The 19,518-nt window shown below is 41.6% G+C and overlaps 2 pseudogenes and 1 gene segment (V, D, J or C); all 3 read right to left on the reverse strand.

The window, feature by feature from the left end:
* The window catches only part of LOC113638281, a 31,751-nt pseudogene extending 14,047 nt beyond the window's left edge, over positions 1 to 17,704 (reverse strand).
* On the reverse strand, positions 578 to 1,898 carry LOC125140345. The segment is given in 2 exon segments: positions 578 to 1,637; positions 1,739 to 1,898. Coding segments are annotated over 2 exon segments (381 nt in total).
* On the reverse strand, positions 3,027 to 8,969 carry LOC125140347 (annotated as a pseudogene).
* Positions 17,705 to 19,518: the final 1,814 nt, after the last annotated feature.

Below are 19,518 nucleotides of genomic sequence, written 5' to 3' on the forward strand. Positions count from 1 at the left end.
AAGTAAAGAAGTATGGGCTCTGACATGTACTTAAGTAAAAAGTCACTGTTACTACTACCTGTTTAGTGTCATGGTGGTAACTGGATGTCATGTTTTATATATATAATTTTGGAGTGTGCTGATGAATATTTGTGTTCATCAGCCACAAGAGTGTTATGAAAGGCAGGCACTGATGTAGGTGAGGTAGGGTGGAGTCAGCGTTCACATTCATCCCAAAGGTGTTCAGTAGGGATGAGATCAGAAAACAACCACATATAGCAGGAAAGGTCAGGTGACACAATACTTTTGGAAATATAATGTATACCAAGTGTATCACCAAGGCCATGTCCCAAACTGTAGGGAGATTCCAGCTCTGTCCTTGAAAACAACTCAAAATTATTGTGATGTTTTACAAATGACAAAATTAATGTTAATTAAATTAAACACTCATTGTTAGCTCCGCTATCCTTAGTCTATGTCTGATAGCCAGTAAATAATACAGTACACCAGTCACATGGGGAAAAAGCCGCACAATGATAGGATGATAGGCTGGAAACAGCGCCCAATGAGAAGGAATAATACTAAACGTAACGAGTCCGTTTTGAAAATGTAAGAAGTAAAAAGTACAGATATTTGTGTAAAAATGTAATGAGTAAAATGTCCGAAAAATAAATAGTGGAGTACAGTACTGATACCAGAAAAATTTACTTAAGTACAGTAACGAGGTATTTCACATTCCTGATGCCACGGTTCAGAACAGTTCTGGTCCAAATCCACTGCATCCATTTGTCCAAAGATTGTAGAGAAAACATTATGACTGAGTGTTTAAGCGTTTCAGTGGAGATCCCAGTGAAGCAGTGTGGCCTGGAATCCTGCTGTTACAAATGTCTCTTGGTCTGAATTACAGAAGATAACTTTAAGTTACTTCAAACATCTCATGGATTTACTTTCTGCCACTTTCTGACCACATCAGGTATCTGTCAGGCAATGTCACTAATCACAAACATCAGAGGGAATCAGTGGGAAAGCTCTCGTATGTAGATCACCTGATCACACTGAGATCATTACAGACAAACAACTGAGCTGAGAACATGATGGAATCATCAACCATCTGTGTCTGTTTACATAAAAGTGGAATAAAAAGTCGTACCGTATCTGTGATCTTTAAATGTGAAGAATTCAAAGTATCTTCAGTGAACATTAAGTGAGTTTCCACTTCAGTTCCAATGATTTGAAGTTGAGGTTTTTGTTCTTTCTGCTGTTGTGTGAAAGCAGAAGTGAGTGTGAGCAGTGAGGAGGTTTTTGTCATGGTGTACATCACTGTGATACGTTCTCACTAGCAGAGTTGTCCCATGTCTGACAGTAATACACTGCTGAGTCTCCCACCTCCACATTACTGATTATTAACTGATAATCAATATTTGTCGTGGCTTTAGATGTGAAGCGTGTGGATGAAAAATTGTCTCCATATTTATCAGGAGAGCCGAGAGAATGATAAAATCTCAACACAAACTCTGGAGCTTCTTGTGGAATCTGTTTATACCAGCTGACATAGTAACCTTCATCCTTTGCGATGTTACAGTCCATAGTGACAGTTTTACCCACATCTGCTGTTATAACCGAAGGCTTTTGTGTCACAGCTTTGTGTGAACTGACCACTGCAACATAAAGCAACACTGAGTGTCATTATCATTTAAAAGAGAATTATAAATAATAAAAAGGTATCAGTTGAAGAGGAAAGCAGCAGCAGGAATCTTACACGCCAGAGCAGAGAGCAGAGTGCAGACGGAGAGCAGCATGATGTCAGTGTGATCAGCAGAGTGATGAACAGAGCAGAGGATGCTTTCATAAAGCCTCAGAGGCGGGACCTGGAGCTGCTTTCAGCCAATCAGACGAGTGGGATGTACAGCTGCTCTCATCTCAACCCCATGATTTATTAAAAGCATCTGTGCTGAAGATGTCATCTGAATAACTAAAGCCATAAACTATACAGTGTGCAAATTTCAGATTGACGAGTACAGATTCACTCGTATCACTGCAAATCTTTCTGTAATCTATAATATATTACATATATATACTATATAAAAATAACAGGAATAAATAAGAATACGTTTTGCTACCTAATAATGTAATGTACTGTATGTAAGAACTATCTATTAAACACACGCCGATGAAACGTATTTCCACCTCAGTGCTGTTCAGTTCTGCATTCTGATTGGTCAGATGGTGTGGATCAGTTTTCTATAGCAGCGGCTCTGACAGTGGTGCAGCTGCACATCACAGGTTAGTGTTAATGAGCTCGTTCTAACACCTCACTGTTTCCAATGTAGCTCCACAGGGAGCGAGGGACATGATTGTCACACAATCAAGGTAGCAAACTATGCTAGCTAGCTATTTACATTTTATAGCTAGTCATCTTCCACTAACAACCTCGTTAGTTCCTTTCTTTAAGATTTCCAAATTTTACATAATACCATAAAATACTGTTAAAGTTTAGACTCTAATCTATCTATCTATCTATCTATCTATCTATCTATCTATCTATCTATCTATCTATCTATCTATCTATCTATCTATCTATCTATCTATCTATCTATCTATCTATCTATCTATCACAAACTAATGGCTTAACATTTTAAATGTCTATAATTAATACTAATAGGTCTTGTATTCAATTCTTTCTTATTTGTTTGAATTATTAACCTCATTAGAAACTCTTTATTTCCAAAGAGCTAAAATTACACACTGCAGAACAGCAGGTGTTTCCTGAGTGTTCCTTCATCCATGAAGTGTGTGTGTTTGTGTGTGTGTGTGTGTGTGTGTGTGTGTGTGTGTGTGTGTGTGTGTGTTACTTATATGTACCACTAGATGTAGTTAAGTGATTAGTTGTAGAAATAAAATAGTTGCTATGATGAACAGAAACACATTTAACCACATCTTGTCATTCTGAGGTAAAGAAACATTTTCCACCACCATGTTACTGTTTCTGCTCCAAAGGTTAAGATGATAAACTTTCTAAAAGTTCCATGAAGGACACAGAGACACAGTTTTCTTTTTCAGGACTGCACTTTAATTCCGCTTCTATTTTGATTACATGCAGGAGTTTATATCCTTTATTTTTCTACACATTCAGCTAGAACATCTAAAAAACATTGCTGAAACATTTATATATGTATAAAGCAATAATCTGGTTCATTCACTGCATTCAGACTTGTTAATCTTCACCGATGCGGCTTTTCCTCCAGCAGACACTTCACACGTTATGATTTTGTCGTTGTCCCACTCGCAGCTGTCGATGGTCAAATAGCTGCTTAGTGTGAACTTCTTATTGTCCTGCTGCTGTGCAGAGCCGGTGACGACTCCACTGGTGACCGAGTTCCCGTCCACGAGCCAACTCACATCAGCGAAACCGACAGACATGTCGCTGGCCAAACACACTAGAGTGGCTTTTTTAGTCTTCAGCTCTTCAGTGGACGGAGGGAGAAGCTTCAGAACAGGAGACGGGAGAGCAGCGTCTGATTCCACACACAGAGGGAGATAATCATTACACAAAACAACACAAATCTAATGTGCACACAGGAATCTAAGACATTTGTAAAGAAATGCTTCCGTTCACAATGAAGCCATAAATCTGTCTGTGTGGCAGAAGATCAGGAACAAAATGAAGAACTAGAACAGATTTATACTTTGTGTTGAGACAGATTCCATATGAGAGATCTGAATTAACATTTAATAATAGAAATACATTTCTAACTAATTACAAGCCGAGAAAATAACTGAACATTTCTCTGGCTCACATGTTAAAGTACAGAAAATTGAAAATTGTCTGAAACAAACAATAAAAGACGTATGAAACGTGTCGGAATAAATTTCTCAAACCGGGAAAAGAAATAAAAGTGTGAATCTGAAGCAGTGTAGAAGTCTAGAGTAGGAAAAAAGAGGCGAGAAGTTTTACTTACCGCTGACGATCAGCTTTGTTCCTTGGCCGAATACCACAGTGATTCATTCAGTGTCCTCACCCGTACAAAAACCTCCTCAGATACAGAAGTGAAAGCAGAAGAACTGAAACGTCCTCCAGACTTCAGCTCTCACTTCTACTGTCTACCATCAGCACACACTCCTTTAAGGTCCCGTTTCAGTGGCAGTGAATCACACGTCTCTGTTATACACCGTTCTGTTCACACGTCCTGTTAGGAGGATTAGGGCACATGGTCACATCTTTACTGGGACACTTCGTGGACATCGTTATCTGACATCATTGCGAAATGGAAGAAGTTCGGATCTACCAGGTCTCTTCTTCCAGCTGAATGTCTGACCAAATCCGGTAACTATTGCTAGGAGGGCCTTGGTCAGGGAGGTGACTAAAACCCCAGTGAACACGCCAATTAGAGCTTTAGAAGTCCTCCACAGAGAGGACAGAACCTGCTGGAGGTAAAACCATCTCAGATGAACTTCATCTATCAGGTCTGTAGGGTTGTGTGGCTAGACAGAAACCACTCCTGAGTTAAAGCCATTCGACAGGCACTTAAAAGTCTCTGAGAACATGACAAACAACATTCTCTGATCTGATGAGACAAAACTGAACTCTAGGCTGAACTCCCAAGTACCACATCTATGTAAACCAGATCAAGAACATCTACTGGCTAGTACTATTGCTATGATGAAGCATGGTGGTGGCAGCATCATGCTGTGGGAAGGTTTCTCAGGGGCAAGAACTGGGAGAGAGAATGAATACAGACAATACAGAGAAGTCCTTAAAGAAAACCTGCTCCAGAGTTCATGTAATGTTCCACTATTCATCAAGGCCACAACATTAAAGCTAGAACTTGTGGTTTTGGGTTATGATATGAAGACTGATGGTCAAAATGTGCATTTGTTCCATCTTAAATTGAATCAAAACTAAAACTGAAGGGTCAGAATACTTGTGTTTAACTGTTGCAGTAATGTTGTGTCTTACACAATAACAGTAACTGTGTGGAATAAATGGAATAAAAAGTCGTACCGTAACTGTGATCTTTACATGTGAAGGATTCAAAGTGTCTTCAGTGAACATTAAGTGAGTTTCCACTTCAGTTCCAATGATTTGAAGTTGAGGTTTTTGTTCTTTCTGGTGTTGTGTGAAAGCAGAAGTGAGTGTGAGCAGTGAGGAGGTTTTTGTCATGGTGTACATCACTGTGATACGTGCTCACTAGCAGAGCTGTCCCATGTGTGACAGTAATACACTGCTGAGTCTCCCACCTCCACATTACTGATTATCAGCTTATAATCTGATTGAGACGAGTATGTTGATGTGAATTTAGGAGACGAGAAACCAGATCCATAGTATGGAGAGCTCCAGCCATGATAATGCCTTATTACATGCTGAGGAACTCCTCCAGGAACCTGTTTGTACCAGCGTGAAGAATGATCAGTGACAGTCCCCAGGTTACAGTCCATGTTGGCCGTCTGTCCTGCAGTCAGTGTGAGAACAGGAGGCTTCTGTGTCACCACAATCACACCACTGACACCTGGAATAAAAACAGCACACATGTTACATGGCTTCATGCTCACATTAGATGGAGGCCGAATGCTGATGAGCTCCAGAGTTGTGAAATCTTACATGCGAGAGCAGTGAAGAGAGAGCAGAGCGCTGGCAGCATGGTGTCCGTGTGTGATGGGACTCTCGTTCTGAGTGAAGGATGAGTGGGGTGACGAGCAGATAAAGGAGAGACTGCAGGGACGTGCTATAAGAGAGACAGGAGGAGGGGCAGAGGGAGGAGACACTCAACATCACACACCACAGCTGAAGCTCTCCACAGTGATGTACTACATACTGAACACTCACCTCACTGTTATTATTAACACACCATCAACACTCTGACACACACCATCTTCTTCTTATAAACACTCTTTGTTCATGATCTGATCTCAAAGTGATCGTTACAATGACACAGTTTCTGTTGATGAAATCAGTCAGTAACATGCAGAACGTGTTCCTCTACATTTCAGAGAAGAAGTTCATCATTTACATGAATCTAAGATGTCAGCGTGAGGAGCAGCAGGTGTTTCCTGAGTGTGTTTCTCCGTCCGTGATGTACGATGAGTCAGTGTTAAACTATAGAGACTGACAGGACCATACAGTTCAGTGTATTATCTGGACTGGGAGAAGGATGAAAGTTCTTCTGGAGGTCCTTTATTACATGATTATCTGACTCCAGATTATACTGAATTACTGTCACTGATTAAACCATCAGATATTTAATTACCTCTAATATCTCAGTATCTTAACATCTACCCAGCTTTATACTGTTCAAATCCCTCGAGGCTTTACTGTTTCCTGAGAAGAACATCTGAGTAAACTTTGTTTCTATACGAGATATAAAGAATTATACACTGAGGTGAATTTAATACAAATTATGAAATTAATGGAATGAATGGACAGTGTAGAGTCTGGAATGGAGGACAGAGAGATCAGAAGGTCGTCTCTATGGAGATCTGATGTTAGAATATCTCACTGATCAGATGGTGAATTTTCAGACCTCTTGAGCATCAATTGAAGTCTTTGGCCAGATTAATAAATGAGAAGAACACCATCCTCTTAGTCCACAACCTGAACAAATCAATCCCAGGGTCCTAACTGAGCTGTAAAGGTGAGATGAAGATGATCATGATGCTGGGAGTTGATCAGACCAGATGGAGCTGATCTGTAGATATGTGTGTGTGTGTGTGTGTGTGTGTGTGTGTGTGTGTGTGTGTGTGTGTGTGTGTGTGTGTGTGTGTGTGTGTGTTTTCCACAATGAAATAAAACATAAATTCATTTTCTGATAATATTTTTTATTTTATAATAAAATGACCAAATAATCCTGAGATTCTCTTTGACCCACATTCCTGATGCCACGGTTCAGAACAGTTCTGGTCCAAATTACTGCCACATCTTAGAAATCCACTGCATCCATTTGTCCAATGATTGTAGAGAAAACATTATGACTGAGTGTTTAAGCGTGTCAGTGGAGATCCCAGTGAAGCAGTGTGGCCTGGAATCCTGCTGTTACAAATGTCTCTTGGTCTGAATTACAGAAGATAACATTAAGTTACTTCAAACATCTCATGGATTTACTTTCTGCCACTTTCTGACCACATCAGGTATCTGTCAGGCAATGTCACTAATCACAAACATCAGAGGGAATCAGTGGGAAAGCTCTCGTATGTAGATCACCTGATCACACTGAGATCATTACAGACAAACAACTGAGCTGAGAACATGATGGAATCATCAACCGTCTGTGTCTGTTTACATAAAAGTGGAATAAAAAGTCGTACTGTATCTGTGATCTTTAAATGTGAAGAATTCAAAGTGTCTTCAGTGAACATTAAGTGAGTTTCCACTTCAGTTCCAATGATTTGAAGTTGAGGTTTTTGTTCTTTCTGCTGTTGTGTGAAAGCAGAAGTGAGTGTGAGCAGTGAGGAGGTTTTTGTCATGGTGTACATCACTGTGTTATGTGCTCATTAAAAGAGACTTCATATGTGTGACAGTAATACACTGCTGAGTCTCCCACCTCCACATTACTGATTATCAGTTTATAATCTGATTTAGACGAGTATGTTGATGTAAATTTAGGAGACAAATAACCAGATCCGTATTTAGGAGAGCTCCAGCCATGATAATGCCATAACACATACTGAGTAAGTCCTCCAGGAACCTGTTTGTACCAGCGTGCAGCACTACCATTAACGGTCCCCAGGTTACAGTCCATGTTGGCCGTCTGTCCTGCAGTCAGTGTGAGAACAGGAGGCTTCTGTGTCACCACAGTCACACCACTGACACCTGGAATAAAAACAGCACACATGTTACATGGCTTCATGCTCACATTAGATGGAGGCCGAATGCTGATGAGCTCCATAGTCGTGAAATCTTACATGCGAGAGCAGTGAAGAGAGAACAGAGCGCTGGCAGCATGGTGTCCATGTGTGATGGGACTCTGGTGCTGAGTAAAGAGATGAGCGGTGTGACGAGCAAATAAATGAGAGACTGCAGGGACGTGCTATAAGAGAGACAGGAGGAGGGGCAGAGGGAGGAGACACTCAACATCACACACCACAGCTGAAGCTCTCCACAGTGATGTACTACATACTGAACACTCACCTCACTGTTATTATTAACACACCATCAACACTCTGACACACACCGTCTTCTTCTTATAAACACTCTTTATTCATGATCTGATCTCAAAGTGATCGTTACAATGACACGGTTTCTGTTGATGAAATCAGTCAGTAACATGCAGAACGTGTTCCTCTACATTTCACAGAAGAAGTTCATCATTTACATGAATCTAAGATGTCAGCGTGAGGAGCAGCAGGGGTTTCCTGAGTGTGTTTCTCCGTCCATGATGTACGATGAGTCAGTGTTAAACTATAGAGACTGACAGGACCATACAGTTCAGTGTATTATCTGGACTGGGAGAAGGATGAAAGTTCTTCTGGACGTCCTTTTTCTACATGAATATCTGACTCCAGATTATACTGAAATACTGTCACTGTCTCCAACCATCAGATATTTAATTACATCTAATATCTCAGTATCTTAACATCCACCCAGCTTTATACTGTTCAAATCTCTCGAGGCTTTACTGTTTCCTGAGAAGAACATCTGAGTAAACTTTGTCTCTATACAAGATATAAGGAATTATACACTGAGGTGAATTTAATACAAATTATGAAATTAATGGTTTGAATGGACAGTGTAGAGTCTGGAATGGAGGACAGAGAGATCAGAAGGTCATCTCTATGGAGATCTGATGTGTGTGTGTGTGTGTGTGTGTGTGTGTGTGTGTGTGTGTGTGTGTGTGTGTGTGTGTGTGTGTGTGTGTTTTCCACCATGAAATAAAGACTGGAGGGCCAAGCAAGCTTCAGCCCGGGTGGTTGCGGAGGTGAAAACTCGGGTCTGGGAGGAATTCTGGCAAATCGTCCGGCGCCTCAGGAGGGGTAAGCAGTGCCCTGCCCACACTGTTTACAGTGGGAGTGGGAATCTGCTGACTTCGACTGGGGACATTCTCGGACGGTGGAAGGAGTACTCTGAGGATCTCCTCAACCACACCGACATGTCTTCCACTGAGGAAGCAGAGGCCGAGGGCTCGGTTGTGGACTCGTCGATCCCCCAAGCTGAGGTCACTGAGGTAGTTGAGACACTCCTCAGTGACAAGGCACCGGGGGTGGATGAGATCCACCCCCCAAGCTGAGGTCACTGAGGTAGTTGAGACACTCCTCAGTGACAAGGCACCGGGGGTGGATGAGATCCACCCCGAGTACCTCAAGTCTCTGGATGTTGTGGGGCTGTCTTGGTTGACATGCATCTGCAACATTGTGTGGCGGTTGGGGACAGTGCCTCTGGACTGGCAGACTGGGATGGTGGTCCCTCTGTTTAAGAAAGCGGACCGGAGGGTGTGTTCCAACTACAGGGGGATCACATTCTTCAGCCTCCCCGAAAGGTCTATGCCAGGGTTCTGGAGAGGAGAATTTGGCCGATAGTCGAACCTTGGATTTAGGAGGAACAATCTTTTAACATTCATGTTGACGACACAAACGACGCTTTAGGACTCACATTTATGGACTTACTAAACTCACTTGGGCTCAAACAAAACATCACTAGTGCAACTCATCGACGTAACCACACACTAGATTTAATAATAATCACACAGAATAGAAGTCACTGATATAGATATCATACCCCTAAGTGATGACATCACAGACCATTACCTTATAATGTACACACTACCTATAGAATAGACTAACTGTGTCTCACCACGTTATCGACTCGGTAGAACCATTATTTCGACCACCAAAGACAGATTCACAAATAACCTGCCTGATCTGTCTGGACTTCTTAATGTACCCTCAAACTCAAACGACCTAGATGCAATGACTAACAGCATAGACACTATATTCACTAGCACATTAGACACTGTTGCCCCAGTCAGATTACAGAAGGTTAGAGATAAAACACTTGCACCATGGTATAATAGTCACACTCACACCCTCAAGAGAGAAACCCGTAACCTCGAACGGAAATGGAGGAAAACTAAATTAGAGGTGTTTAGAATTGCGTATAAGGACAGTATGTCCAGCTATAGACAGGCTCTAAAAGCTGCTAGGGCTGAGCACCTGAGCAAACTCATAGAAAATAACCAGAACAATCCCAGGTTTTTATTTAGCACAGTGGCTAGTTTAACAAAAAATCAGAAATCTGAACACACTATTCCATCACATTTCAGTAGTGAGGACTTTATGAGATTCTTCACTGATAAAATCGAAAGTATCAGGAATAAAATAGGTGATGCCCAACATATGAGAGCAACCAGTGACACAATCTCACCTAAGGCTTTACACAGCTTTACAAGTACAGGACAGGAAGAGTTAGATAAACTTATTACTACAGCTAAATCAACAACATGTTCACTAGACCCCATCCCAACTAAATTACTGAAAGAAGTGTTACATAAAGCTGGTGAGCCTCTTCTTAATATCATTAACTCCTCGTTATCTTTAGGTTACGTCCCGAAGTCTTTTAAGTTGGCAGTTATTAGGCCACTCATCAAAAAACCTAACTTAGACCCTAATGAACTATCAAATTACAGACCTATCTCACACCTCCCGTTTATGTCTAAAATACTTGAAAAGGTTGTGTCTGTTCAACTGAGCTCCTTCTTACAGGAGAGCAACATCCTTGAAGAGTTTCAGTCAGGTTTCAGGCCCCATCATAGCACAGAAACTGCACTTGTTAAAGTTACAAACGACTTGTTCTTAGCTTCGGACCAAGACTGTATGTCACTATTAGTTCTACTTGACCTTAGTGCTGCATTCGACACTATAGATCACAACATTCTTCTAGATCGCTTACAATATTACACAGGTATTCATGGTCAGGCTTTACGCTGGTTTAGATCCTACCTGTCTGACCGATACCATTTTGTAGAATTAAATGGTGAATCCTCCAGTTTACTACCAGTTAATTATGGGGTCCCTCAAGGATCAGTTCTAGGACCTCTGCTTTTCTCTATATACATGCTTCCATTAGGGAACATTATTAGAAGACATGGGATTAGTTTCCATTGTTATGCTGATGACACACAGTTATATATCTCATCAAAACCAGATGAAATAGCCACAGTGTCCAAATTAACTCAGTGCCTTAGAGAGATAAAAGACTGGATGAGCTGCAACTTTCTATTGTTAAACTCCGATAAGACTGAAATACTACTCATAGGTCCAAAAACCAGTGCACATAAACTCTCACAACTTAACTCCCATTTAGAGGGATGTACTATTACAAGTAGCTCGACAGTGAAAGACCTCGGTGTTATACTAGACAGTAACTTGTCTTTTAAAAATCATATCGCCCATACTACCAAAACAGCCTTCTTCCACCTTAGAAACATTGTCAAGCTGAGAAACATCCTGTCTGTATCTGATGCTGAGAAGCTAGTTCATGCGTTCATGACCTCTAGACTAGACTATTGTAATGCATTACTAGGTGGTTGTCCTGCATCTTTAATAAATAGGTTACAGTTAGTCCAAAATGCAGCTGCCAGAGTTCTCACTAGGACAAGAAAGTATGACCATATAACCCCAATTTTATCATCTCTACACTGGCTACCTGTTTGGTATAGAATTGACTACAAACTGCTGCTACTTACGTACAAGGCTCTTAATGGTTTAGCTCCCATGTATCTAACTAGTCTTCTAACACGTTACAATCCTTCACGCTCTCTGAGATCACAAAACTCAGGGCTTTTGCTAGTTCCCAGAATATCTACGTCTACTAAAGGTGGTAGAGCATTTTCTTATTTAGCTCCCAAACTTTGGAATAGTCTTCCTGATAGTGTTCGGGGCTCAGACACACTTTCCCAGTTTAAATGTAGATTAAAAACTCATCTCTTCAGTCAGGCGTACACATAATACATCCCATAATATCATGCACCAGTACATCAGACCAGCACATTTTTATGAACGGCAGATATGTTAATCCCTTTCCACTGCTTTTCTCTTTGTACCCATCCCGAGGCATCCAGACACTGTACCAGCTCCCATCGTCCTTTGTGGGACGAAGCCTTTGGACATCCACTGAGCCGAGGCCGACTCTAAGAATCCTGAGACATCTCCAGTTAGACTCTGTGGTACGCAGAAGATCAGAAGTCCTTGAACCTCACACCAATACAACATTTGTTTGACTGTATATTACAATCACACCCCCAGTGTCACCCATATGAGGATGGGTTCCCCCTTGAGTCCGGTTCCTCTCAAGGTTTCTTCCTTTACCAATTTAAGGGAGTTTTTCCTTGCCACTGCTGCCTGAGTCACCTCAGACTTGCTCATAGGGGAATAAATACATACACACTGTGAACTATATACATCTAATAATAATCTAGAATTTTTATTCTGTTAATTCTTATCTTTTATTATTCGTTATTTCCTTTATCATTAATTATGTTTACCTTCTGCTCTATGTTTATGTTCTGTAAAGCTGCTTTGAGACAATGTCTATTGTAAAAAGCGCTATACAAATAAACTTGAATTGAACAATCTGGGTTTCGTCCCGGTTGTGGAACACTGGACCATCTCTATACACTCGCCAGGTTGCTGGAGGGTGCATGGGAGTTTGCCCAACCTGTCCACATGTGCTTTGTGGATTTGGAGAAGGCATTCGACTGTGTCTCTCGTGGTGACCTGTGGGGGGTGCTCTGGGAGTATGGGGTCCGGGGCCATCTGCTAAGGGCTGTCCAGTCCCTATATGACCGGAGCAGGAGTTTGGTTCGCATAGACGGCAGTAAGTCAGACAGTAAGTCAGATTCAGTTTCCAGTGCATGTTGGACTCTGACAGGGCTGCCCTTTGTCACCGGTCCTGTTCATTATTTATATGGACAGGATTTCTAGGCGCAGTTGGGGGCCAGAGGGAGTCCATTTTGGGGAACACAGGATTTCATCTCTGCTTTTTGTAGATGATGTTGTCCTGTTGGCTTCCTCAAATCGGGACCTTCAGTGTGCACTGGGATGGTTTGCAGCCGAGTGTGAAGCGGCGGGGATGATAATCAGCATCTCCAAGTCTGTGGCCATGGTTCTCAGCCGGAAAAGGGTGGCTTGTCCCCTTCAGGTTGGCGGAGAGCTCCTGCCTCAAGTTGAAAAGTTTAAGAATCTTGGGGTCTTGTTCATGAGTGAGGGAAGGATGGAGCGGGAGATCGATAGGCGGATTGGTATATCTTCTGCAGTGATGCGGTCGATATACCGGTCTGTTGTGGTGAAGAAAGAGCTGAGCCGCAAGGCAAAGCTCTCTATTTACCAGTCGATCTACGTTCCTACCCTCACCTATGGTCATGAGCTTTGGGTCATGACCGAAAGGACAAGATCCTGGATACAGGCGGCTGAAATAAGTTTCCTCCGTAGGGTGGCTGGGCGCTCCCTTAAAGATAGGGTGAGGAGCTCGGTCACTCCGGAGGAGCTCACAGTAAAGCCGCTGCTCCTCCACATCAAGAGGAGTCAGTCGAGGGGGCTCGGGCATCTGTTTCGGGTGCCTCCTGGATGCCTCCCTAGGGAGGTGTTCCGGGCATGTCCAACCAGGAGGAGGCCCGGGGAAGACCTAGGACACACTGGAGGGACTATGTCTCTCAGCTGGCCTGGGAACGCCTCCGTATTCCCCCGGAAGAGCTGGAGGAAGTGTCTGGGTAGAGGGAAGTCTGGGCATCCCTGCTTAGTCTGCTGCCCCCGCGACCCGGCCCCGGATAAGCGGTAGAAGATGGATGGATGGATGGATGGAAATAAAGAACAAAGTTAAATTCTGAAAATAATTTTTATTTTATATAAAAATGACCAAATAATCTATTCAATTCAGTGGAGATCCCAGTGAAGCAGAGTGGCCTGGAATCCTGCTGTTACAAATGTCTCTTGGTCTGAATTACAGAAGATTTCTTTAAGTTACTTCAAACATCTCATGGATTTACTTTCTGCCACTTTCTGACCACATCAGGTATCTGTCAGGCAATGTCACTAATCACAAACATCAGAGGGAATCAGTGGGAAAGCTCTCGTATGTACTGTAGATCACCTGATCACACTGAGATCATTACAGACAAACAACTGAGCTGAGAACATGATGGAATCATCAACCATCTGTGTCTGTTTACATAAAAGTGGAATAAAAAGTCGTACTGTATCTGTGATCTTTAAATGTGAAGAATTCAAAGTGTCTTCAGTGAACATTAAGTGAGTTTCCACTTCACCTGGAATAAAAACAGCATACGTATTATGGTGTAGCGTCTGGTACCGGTCATTTTAGATTTCATGTCCCAGGCACCCTAAATTTCAACATCTACTCCTCAATTAACCGATGACCACTCAGTTTTACGATTTTATTGAGGGCTATACCCACAACTGGCTCCAGAATGTCTGGAGCCTACACAAAGACCAGATTACCCCATGCGGCTTCCCCGATTGAACTCACACACACACACACACACACACACACACACACACACACACACACACACACACATACAAAACACAATGAGACATTCCTTTTACTAATAAAACCTGAAGATAAGGTACTCTAAGGTTCTCATTCTTATAACCCTTTTTGTAATGTGATTCTTCTTTTAAGGCTTGCCTGACTTAAAATTATTTGCTCCTTACTTACCTGACAAGGGTGTATTTTATTCATATAAGGATGTATTTAACATCAGTTATACTCTAATTACTGATCATGGCATGTTAATGTATACCTGTTCTAATGCTGTATGCCCCTTTAAGGTCTGATGTCAGAATGTATACGAAGCTATCGTTTTCTTTTTACTTCCCTAATGAAAGTGCATTTTGTTCTGTGTTTCATTTTTGTTTCTTTGCCTTTATAAGAACACAATATCGTATTGACATCAGTTACCATATAGATTACTGATCTGTGTATGTAATGTACCGCTGCCGTTATACCGCCATTACCCTTCATGTTTAGTATCCAAATGACCACAAAATTATCGGTAACTCGTTTTTTCAAACACTGGTGTATTTTATTTGAGCACAAAAGGCGCCATACCGTCTTAATACACCCTGGATCAAACTTTAAAGTCATCTAAAAGTTTGATAGCTAAACCACGCCCACAGACACCTGAAACAAAGGGAGTTTTTCCCTCCAAAACCTTGACCAAAGTATTGGTCATCTCCCCAAAGATGGGTGGAGTTCACGACCTTTAAATTGTCACAAACACCACTAATCCGTGGTCAGACTTTCGGAACAGCTTGGAGACGACTCCATCTTTCTTCAAAGAAGTTCCAGCAAGCTCCACTTCCAAGAACGACAACTATTCTGATCTTCAGGAGAACTTGGAAGAACGTCTGACCCCACCCTAACTGACTTTTCAGAGATTTCTCTGTTGCATCCGGACTCTTGTGCAGCAATCCAATGCAAGTAACCGTTTCCTTTACCAACCAATTTAGATGCGTAATTTTAAGTAGGAATCTTTCATTGAATCTTAAGGTGAATTTAAGTTTTTTGATGATTTCCCAGGTAGGGTGTGATTAATTTTGAAGTTTAAGCTTGCCATTCCTTTCCTTCCTTTCTCTAATTTCTTCTTTCCAGTCTCTTCCTCCCTTTCCCCAATTTTAATTTCTTTTGTTTTATTTTATTTTTATCTTTGTTTTCCCTATTTCTTTTGTTTGTTTGCGTAGTTAGTTTATGTTGTGTTTGTCTCATTCATTAAATGCCATATTTTTGTGCCAAATAAGTGATTGTCTCTGAGTATCGCTCATAAATTAAGGTACCTGCAATATCTGGTCTGAACTACATGCTCTATTGAGTTAATTTAATTTCAATTACGGTATACAGTAAAAGGAAAGCGAATCTTTCTTGGCCGGGAAGATACCGCCTTCATAGAATTAGTAAAGGTACACGGCCCGCTCGCCGGACGAACAGACCAAATAAGTGTAACCTTAATTCCAGTACCGTTAATTTCAACTTAGGTTATAGCCCCCCTTTTGCAGCTTTTTCGCCTACATGACCTACCCAACAAAAAGTGGTATAGCATACTTTGACACACAGGGGTGAGCCTGGTCTCATTTGAAAGAAGAGATTCTCTAGTTTCAGATTGATTTTAGGCCTTACTGGCACAAAGTTACAGGGGTTTGAATGCAGGTTTACATTTCCGCCTGGGTTGTTTACCTGATAAACTGATTAATCTTATTTTTCTGGAACATGTTAGGGACAACAACTGAGAGTCATAGCCACATGTCTTGGCTTTCACCAAAAAAAATTTCAAGTCAAAAGACCCAAAATGGATTTTATATGAATATTTTTCTACGGCCCCGGTCGTCGGGTGCAGCGTTTTTGTGTACTTGTTTACTATATAACTTTGAAATAAAAGGCTGCAGGCTCAGTCTGACAAGCCATAAACAAGCCTAGACTCTCTCTCTATCACTCTGGTGTGAAAACAGGCCTGTAACTTGTCACCCTGAGCTGTGAGAGGGACAAAAGGTCAGGGATTACGCAAGAATTCTTCTGCGCATCCAGTTCACGCAGACACAGGCAAAGAACATACGGCATGTCGCATACCGTTGGAATCGTCTGCTTATTGGCTAAACAGCTGTATAGGTCCCAGCCCATTTCATTGCTATTGGAAGGAGTAATTGTCAGTCAAATGCGGGTTCCCAAAAATTAGGTCATGCCACCATTGGCTTCTGAGCCGTCTATCTCTGCCATACAAGCACCGATTGGCTCAAATGAGGGCTTATTTGATTCGTTAGGACCTGGGCTATAAAGATGACGTAGACTTTGAATTTTTGAATATCCCAATTAGGAGTTAGAGCGGCAAAACGAGATGATGGCGCACTTCTGTTTCCAGTTTTCAGAACACTAACGGAATATATTTCAATTCCTTGGACCTGTGTGGATTTTTGTGGATTATTTGTGTTGGAATATATTACCCTAGTGAAGAAAGAGACGCGTCTAAAGGTAAGGGAAAAACCGGTCTAGCGCCACCTAGGTCAGTTTTGTCCAAAATTTTTTTCTAATTGTATGAAGGCTGTGAATCATATTGTGCTTTGTGTGTGGGCTTAAAAAATATTAAGAGTATAAACTTTACTAGGTAAATAGGTTTTTTCGTGTTTTTGGATGATTTGATGCTTTAAAGTTGAATTGAAGCTTGTTTCTGGGTCATCCCCTAGTGGTCAATTTGACTTCCGTGCCGAGCATGGCACGGCAACCCGTAAGAGGTTTAGAAATCACTATAACACGTTATAGTTACTTATAAATATTTACCTTGCTTCGCAAGCCAAAATCGCTACAATGGCTTCATGCTCACATTAGATGTAGGCCGAATGCTGATGATCTCCAGAGTTGTGAAATCTTACATGCGAGAGCAGTGAAGAGAGAGCAGAGCGCTGGCAGCATGGTGTCCGTGTGTGATGGGACTCTGGTGCTGAGTGAAGAGATGAGCGGCGTGACGAGCAGATAAAGGAGAGACTGCAGGGACGTGCTATAAGAGAGACAGGAGGAGGGGCAGAGGGAGGAGACGCTCAACATCACACACCACAGCTGAAGCTCTCCACAGTGATGTACTACATACTGAACACTCACCTCACTGTTATTATTAACACACCATCAACACTCTGACACACACCGTCTTCTTCTTATAAACACTCTTTATTCATGATCTGATCTCAAAGTGATCGTTACAATGACACGGTTTCTGTTGATGAAATCAGTCAGTAACATGCAGAACGTGTTCCTCTACTTTTCAGAGAAGAAGTTCATCATTTACATGAATCTAAGATGTTAGCGTGAGGAGCAGCAGGTGTTTCCTGAGTGCGTTTCTCCGTCCGTGATGTACGATGAGTCAGTGTTAAACTGTAGAGACTGACAGGACCATACAGTTCAGTGTATTATCTGGACTGGGAGAAGGATGAAAGTTCTTCTGGAGGTACTTTTTCTACATGAATATCTGACTCCAGATTATACTGAAATACTGTCACTGTCTCCAACCATCAGATATTTAATTACATCTAATATCTCAGTATCTTAACATCTGCCCAGCTTTATACTGTTCAAATCTCTCGAGGCTTTACTGTTTCCTGAGAAGAACATCTGAGTAAACTTTGTCTCTATACAAGATATAAAGAATTATACACTGAGGTGAATTTAAATCAATTATGAAATTAATGGAATTAATGGACAGTGTAGAGTCTGGAATGGAGGACATAGAGGTCAGAAGGTCATCTCTATGGAGATCTGATATTAGAATATCTCACTGATCAGAAGGTGAATTTTCAGACCTATTGAGCATCAATTGAAGTCTTTGACCAGATTCATTCATTCATTCATTTTCTACCGCTTTATCCGAACTTCTCGGGTCACGGGGAGCCTGTGCCTATCTCAGGCGTCATCGGGCATCAAGGCAGGATACACCCTGGACGGAGTGCCAACCCATCGCAGGGCTTGACCAGATTAATAAATGAGAAGAACACCATCCTCTTAGTCCACAACCTGAACAAATCAATCCCAGGGTCCTAACTGAGCTGTAAAGGTGAGATGAAGATGATCATGAAGATGGGAGTTGATCAGACCAGATGGAGCTGATCTGTAGATATGTGTGTGTGTGTGTGTGTGTGTGTGTGTGTGTGTGTGTGTGTGTGTGTGTGTGTGTGTGTGTGTTTTCCACAATGAAATAAGATAAATTCATGTTCTGATATCGTTTTTTATTTTATATTAAAATGACCAAATAATCCTGAGAGTCTCTCTGACCCACATTCCTGATGCCACGGTTCAGAACAGTTCTGGTCCTAAATTACTGCCACATCTTAGAAATCCACTGCATCCATTTGTCCAATGATTGTAGAGAAAACATTATGACTGAGTGTTTAAGCGTTTCAGTGGAGATCCCAGTGAAGCAGTGTGGCCTGGAATCCTGCTGTTACAAATGTCTCTTGGTCTGAATTACAGAAGATAACATTAAGTTACTTCAAACATGTCATGGATTTACTTTCTGCCACTTTCTGACCACATCAGGTATCTGTCAGGCAATGTCACTAATCACAACCATCAGAGGGAATCAGTGGGAAAGCTCTCATATGTAGATCACCTGATCACACTGAGATCATTACAGACAAACAACTGAGCTGAGAACATGATGGAATCATCAACCATCTGTGTCTGTTTACAGAAAAGTGGAATAAAAAGTCGTACCGTATCTGTGATCTTTACATGTGAAGAATTCAAAGTGACTTCAGTGAACATTAAGTGAGTTTCCCCTTCAGTTCCAATGATTTGAAGTTGAGGTTTTTGTTCTTTCTGGTGTTGTGTGAAAGCAGAAGTGAGTGTGAGCAGTGAGGAGGTTTTTGTCATGGTGTACATCACTGTGATACGTTCTCTTTAGTAGAGTTGTCCCATGTCTCACAGTAATACACTGCTGAGTCTCCCACCTCCACATTACTGATTATTAACTGATAATCAATATTTGTAGGGGCTTTAGATGTGAAACGTGTGGATGAAAAATTCTCTCCATATTTATCAGGAGAGCCGAGAGAATG

Source organism: Tachysurus fulvidraco, chromosome 26 (genome assembly GCF_022655615.1).
Source record: "Tachysurus fulvidraco isolate hzauxx_2018 chromosome 26, HZAU_PFXX_2.0, whole genome shotgun sequence".
Taxonomy (NCBI): domain Eukaryota; kingdom Metazoa; phylum Chordata; class Actinopteri; order Siluriformes; family Bagridae; genus Tachysurus; species Tachysurus fulvidraco.